General features: G+C 41.1%; 1 protein-coding gene across 1 annotated transcript in view; it reads left to right on the plus strand.

The window, feature by feature from the left end:
- Window positions 1-2998, plus strand: part of ATG7 (autophagy related 7) — a 77637-nt gene extending 74639 nt beyond the window's left edge. The window contains exon 19 of the mRNA XM_030282970.4: window positions 2737-2998. Coding sequence (XP_030138830.4) covers window positions 2737-2769 — 33 coding nt within the window. The 3' untranslated portion in view covers window positions 2770-2998. The remainder of the gene's footprint in view (window positions 1-2736) is intronic.
- The last annotated feature ends 3539 nt before the right edge of the window (window positions 2999-6537 follow it).

Below are 6537 nucleotides of genomic sequence, written 5' to 3' on the forward strand. Positions count from 1 at the left end.
TCATTTCACATGCTGTCTTTCTTTGCTTTCTCTATTTTATTTCCTCTCTTAAAAGGTTCACTCCTTGAAGTCATCCCCAGAGTTTGCACTGTCATCATCTATTAAAGTTTATACATCATTTTTTGAAAACATCTATTGCTCCTAGTCAGGAACTTCTGATAATTCAGCTGTCAGTATTTCACACAACTTCCTTTGCACAATCCCATGGAACTCAATTTCTTAAATTTACAATTGTTAACTTCTGTATTGAATCTTTCCCTTTTGTTTTGTGTTTTCCTCTTCCCTCTGCATGTGCTTTGTTAAGATACCACCACCTTGTTCTTTCTAAACCTTTGTAAATTGGACACAAAATGCTGTGCTGGAAGTTTGGAAGTGTCCAAGGCCGAGTTGGATTTGGGTTGGAGCAGTTTGGGATAGTGGAAGGTGTCCCTGCCCATGGAATAAAATGAGCTTTAAGTCCCTTTCAACCCGAGCCATTCTGTGGTTCTGAATGCTCTGAGATTGCATGAAGTGGAACCTGGCTGATAAAACTCTGTTCTCCTGGAGGGAAGATACTTTCAAACATTTAAAAATCATCCTCTTCAGTCCAGGATGTTTGGGTGTTGGTTAAATACCTGGGAGGCTCATTGTCAGTGTTTTTGTGAATATTTTTTGTTAAAAGCCTCCTTTTTGCTCAAAGCCTCCTAGAAGAGAGCTGAGCTTTAGATAGGAGAGTTTCCTTGCCAGGGCTGCAGTCTGTGGGCTTTGTTTTTGGGCTCTGGGCTAGGGGCACTCTCTGAACTTGGGCTTTCTGCTTTTCTCTGGCTTGAATCATACCCTAAACTCTATTTAAAGATTTTGGTTTTTTTGTATTTATTTTCCACATCCTTGACCCTGACTGGCGAGCTGGACATTTGTGTTTGCCTTGGCACGCTCCGAGCTGCTCATCTAGGGCAGGATGAAAACTCTTTTTTTCCTTTTGTAAACAAACTGTTCCTCAGGATTTTCCATAAGGATTTACACCACCATTTTGTGCCTCTTCTAGGAACAGAGAAAACCTTGCCATTCAGAGTTTTCCTTTTGCACAGCTCGTAGCACTGCAGAGAAATGTTTGATTTTATATCTTTCCCTAGGTTGGATTAGAAGAGCTTTTTTCAGAACGTTTTTAAATTCCAGAAGTAGTCCATTTTTTTTTCCTCCGAGGGTTTATTAAAGCTATAGGTCAATAGGCATTGTTGCCTGTCTAGAAAAGGGGTTATTTGTATTTTTTATTTGTCTACCCACTGCAGTGAGAACAGGGCCCCATTGTCCCAGGCACTGTGTGCATGTAAAATACTGCTTTGTGCCCTGAAGAATTTACAGCCTAAATAACTGTTCGTGCTCTGCTGCCAGGGGGGTTTGATATATTTTAGTGGCCAGGATGTAAAATGAGAGAATAACTCAGCTGGCCACTTGATGCCAAGACACAAGTTGTGTTTTGGAACAGAGGAACTGAGTTTTATTTCTCCTGGGACACAGAAATGCTGCTGCTCCTTTGGTCAGGTCGTGGCCAGGGATTTGTGGGGGCTGTGTGCTCTGGAAAAATGGCATTTTTGTGCTTCTCCTCCAAACCACTTGTCATGTGTCATCTGCAGCACTCCACGAGAGTTGCAGATAATTTGGGCAAGTTTGAAATGCTCACAGATGCAGTTTTATGTATCATAAACTTGGTTGTGTTATTATTAAATCCAGCTCGAGGCTCAGTACCCGTGTTAGTCCTGAGCTTAAACCCTGCCAAGTGCAAAGAGGCTCTTTGCCATGAGCTAAACCTCTAAAATATCAGGGAAAAAAGTGTTTTAGGAGCATCCCTGTTTCTCAGGAAAAAACAGTTTGGAAGATATAATGAGAATATGTTCTCCCCCAGATAGGTCTAAAATCCCTGGTCTGAATTTCCACCGCTGCACCTCAGTGGGTTCACAAGGACACCTGGATATTCTGTGAAAATATGCACTTTTTCCCCATTCTATAACCATTTACTGGCCAAGGGCAAGTAAAAAAAAAAAGCACAATGATGTTATACAGCAGAAAAAAAAGGTGTAGTTTAATTCTTTTTTAAGCAGTAGAAAGGTACAAATTTCCACATAACTTCTTGTCCTTAAGATGCTGGTTTTGAGATCTAAGTGTAAAGTGACCAATTAATTCTTTGTGAATGTCTAGAAATTTTTCTGCAGTGTTTAGTAAAATAAGTTGTTTATTAGAAGTGATTACTCATGTGAAGTGTGTGCCAATAAGTCACCAAAGCAACCCAAAATGCCTGGGGTTTGATCTGAGCCTTACTGAAATGATAATAAATAGCAAATAGCCAAATTGATTTATTTTCTGTAAATGACAGTAAATAGCAGATAACCACATTGATTTATTTTCTGTAAATTATAATAAATACCGAATAGCCAAAGTGACAAATGCTGGAAAGTAGATGTTAAAATACCCACAAGATGACCAAAGAAAACCTTACTGTAAATTATAATAAATACCAAATAGCCAAAGTGACAAATGCTGAAAAGTAGATAAAAATACCCCCAAGATGACAAATAGTTGTTGGTATGTGTTTGTTAATAGAAGAGCAAATACTGAATTTTCTGTAATGCTCCATTGGTGCTAGTCAGCAGTTCATAAAATGATATTTTATTATTGCTTTTAAACAGCAATGTGAACTTTTAAGAGTGTTTCAAGAGCATATTTCAACTGCACAAGCTAAAATTTCTTTTTTTGTTGCAGATCTGGGACATGAGTGATGATGAAACAATTTGAAATCAGGTGCTGAGGAGGAGGAGGATGCTCTGGAGTGCAGCCCTGCCTTTTATCTCTGCTTTGAGGAGTTAATGATTGCTTACCCCTCCTGACTGCTGGAAAGACAAACAAACAGAACCCACGTTTTGCCATGAATAACTTCACTGAAAAAGCAGTCTCTTATGGACAGAACTCACCATGTTTTCATTTTTATTGTGTAAATAACTGCAGCAATGTGCTTGTGTTTAAACCTGGTCTGTCTTTTTTTTTTGTGGGTTTTTTTTTTTTTTTTTGCTTTTTTTTTAAGCTTCTAAATATGCCTTGCATATAAAAAATGCTGTTTAAGTAACTTTGGGTGGTTTGTTTGGGCCAGGTTTTATTTTGCTGCTCATTGGCCATGTCCAAGCAGGATTTCTGAATGGCTTTTTTCATCTCTCTCAGATTTGGGGCACTTTAGTTGGAATTTGTGATGACTGAGAATTTTCTGCTCTTGGGAGTTAAATTTAATGTTTAAAGGTGGGGAGGAGTGGGTAAGGACCTGAACCTGCTGCCTCCAGCACAGGAATTATTTGCAAACGTGAATTTCAGGTTCAGTTGTTCTGGATATATCCATGGAGTTGTTATTCCCTGTGAAGATCCCATCTTTTCATGCTGTGGAAACAAAATGGTTTGACTGATTTTTGCCCAGAAAGAACCAAAATACATTTATATCATGATTAGGCTCCCCTGCAGCTCAGAGGAGGCTCTGGTATATGATAAAAAATTGCTGTAGGAGGTGGGGGATCATTGATTCAGTCAAAACCTGTAGGGAAATGCTTCAGTGAAATGAGAAATTTGTTCTCTGACTTTGCTGTTCTTGGGTGTGGTCATGCAGAGCCTTGCAGGTGTTCAAAAAGAGCAATTCTTCTTCCTTTTTGCTTTGTTGAATTTTTTCAAGTGGCTTCATAAGCAAAACCAGACGTTTGAGAGTCTTTGAGTTTAAAAAATTGCTTGAGAAAAATGGAGTTTTAAAATCTCAAAGTACCTTTTACTGCAAAATTGAAAGTGAATCTATTGCTCTTAACTTGGAATAGGTTTTAGAAGGAAATTTGAAATCCCTTTCATAGCTTTATATTGTGAGGTTTATGAGTTAACTCAGTTAGAAAGAATGCAAATCACTTTATCTGCCAAGCAGCCTCTATATCCCAGATATATTATGAAAATTAATTGGTCAATCAAATTATTTTAGTTCCTTCCTTAACATGAGCTCTGAAGATTTTTTTGGTGGAGAATTTCCCAGCTTCTCTCTCATCAGAACAAATCCAGTCAGGTCAAGAATATGAAACTCCCATCTTCTGATCAAAAAAGAAGATTTATTGAAACCTGCTGAGGTTTGCACCAAGTGTCTAAAATAGCTATTATTGTGTAAAATAGCCGTTATTTCTATTTCTTTATTATCATAGTCATTATAGTTACATGATATCTTACCTAGGGCAATGTCTAGTTTAGATAACTTAAGTGTAATATAAAAATATATATGATTGCAATATATTTTGGAAATCAGAGCTGGTAATCAGAGCAAATCACTCTTGGTGGTCAGGCACTGAAGACTGAGATGGAACCCCTGAAATCTGCATTTTTAAAGCAGTTAAAATACATCATGACTTTGCAGGCGTGTTTTCAGTCATGCCATAGTCCGGCTGGAGCCACGAGTTTGTGCCAGGAGAGTTTAAAGGGAATAATCTGCTTTTTTTATCTTCGGGAGCTGCTGAGCGTGGAGTGTAAATGGCTCTGCAGTTTGGGGTTATCTAAGACTTGAAAGGTGCACATCTTTCTGAGCCTGGTAAAGATTAATAATTGTTTTGAGTAGCTGAAACTCAGCTGGGGAAGTGTCTGTGCAGGGGAGCAGGGAGGGCTCAGGGTCAGTGCCAGGTGTCCTTCCCTCTGTCACTGCAGTGCCACCAGCTCTCCAGGCTGGGCTCCTTCCTGCCCATGTGCTCCCCTCATGTCCCTGATGGGCAGAAACTCTTCACTCTGCCTTGGAATGCCTTCCCTTGTCTGACTAAAATGTTGTTTTCATTCTCCTCGTGGACCAGAATTGTTCCTGTTCCAGCAGAGCTGCTGGGATTGCTTCCTCACTGGAAAGGAAGCAGGGAAGGAGGGAAGCATCCATGTCTGTGCTCTGAAAGCATTTGGGCTCTGGCTTTTGATGGGTGTTGGTGTCCTTTCTCCTTTCCTTTCCTTTCCTTTCCTTTCCTTTCCTTTCCTTTCCTTTCCTTTCCTTTCCTTTCCTTTCCTTTCCTTTCCTTTCCTTTCCTTTCCTTTCCTTTCCTTTCCTTTCCTTTCCTTTCCTTTCCTTTCCTTTCCTTTCCTTTCCTTTCCTTTCCTTTCCTTTCCTTTCCTTTCCTTTCCTTTCCTTTCCTTTCCTTTCCTTTCCTTTCCTTTCCTTTCCTTTCCTTTCCTTTCCTTTCCTTTCCTTTCCTTTCCTTTCCTTTCCTTTCCTTTCCTTTCCTTTCCTTTCCTTTCCTTTCCTTTCCTTTTCTCTTTCCCTCTTCTCTTCTCTTCTCTTCTCTTCTCTTCTCTTCTCTTCTCTTCTCTTCTCTTCTCTTCTCTTCTCTTCTCTTCTCTTCTCTTCTCTTCTCTTCTCTTCTCTTCTCTTCTCTTCTCTTCTCTCTCTCTCTTCTCTTCTCTTCTCTTCTCTTCTCTTCTCTTCTCTCTTCTCCCTTTTCCCTTTTCCCTTTCCCCTTTCCCCTTTCCCCTTTCCCCTTTCCCCTTTCCCCTTTCTTTTCCCTTTTCCCTTTTCCCTTTTCCCTTTTCCCTTTTCCCTTTTCCCTTTTCCTTCCCTTCTCTCCCCACCCCAGTGCTGCAGCTCCCTGCAGGAGGGCTCTCAAAGACTCCCACGTTCATCTCCATTTCCAGTGGCAGACTTCCCCCAAATTAGCAGGGAGGGATTCTCTGAAGCAGGCTGTTGTAAATTACTGCTTTTACTGAATTTCTGGGCATTTACTGAGTGAGAATCCATTCCAATGAGTGAAGGAATGTACATTCAGATACTAATAGCAGATGAACACATTTATTTGGTGCCTTGTATGCACTTACTGCAGGATTTCTGCACAGAGCCCAGCTCCATTCCTTGCTGTTTAATGGGACAGGCTGAATTTTCCCTTTCTTCATGGAGGAGCTGGGATTTTAATGTTATTTGTGGTGCCAGGAGCTCCTCCACCATGGCAGCAGTGAAGAGAAAAATACTGAATTTTCTGCATTGGTGCCAGTCAACAGTTCATAAAATGCTATTTATGATTCCTTTTAAACAGTAACTATAAACACTGAACAGTGAAGAACCCAAACTTTCACTGGAGATCCCAGCCAGGGCTTTCCAGGTGAGAACCAAACCTGCTGGGGAGAGGGAATGAGCAGCCTCAGAGGATCCTGCTCACATTTTGCAATTATCTGATAGGAATATATTGGCATTTTATGGCAGCCTGCAGCTGTGTCACCCCCATGCCTCATCTGGGGACATTTAATTCTGCTAGAAGATCTCAGTGGAGAGCTCTGACACCACTTTTGTACCTGAGCATTAAAGAAACTGATGGAATGTGATTTCCCACTTGTGCCAGCTGCGGTTTGCTTCACCATCACCCCTGCAGTGTGTTCTGCTGGCTGGGGTTTGGAATTTGTGAACCACGTCCCTCGGGGTGATGGGGGTGAGATTCTGGGGGAGTTCCCTTCCCTGGAGCCCTGCCCGTGGGGATGGGTTCCTCAGGGCCAGCTGGAGCTGTCCTGGTGCCACCAGAGCGTCCCAGAGCCCTG

The sequence above is a fragment of the Taeniopygia guttata genome, chromosome 12, assembly GCF_048771995.1.
Source record: "Taeniopygia guttata chromosome 12, bTaeGut7.mat, whole genome shotgun sequence".
Taxonomy (NCBI): domain Eukaryota; kingdom Metazoa; phylum Chordata; class Aves; order Passeriformes; family Estrildidae; genus Taeniopygia; species Taeniopygia guttata.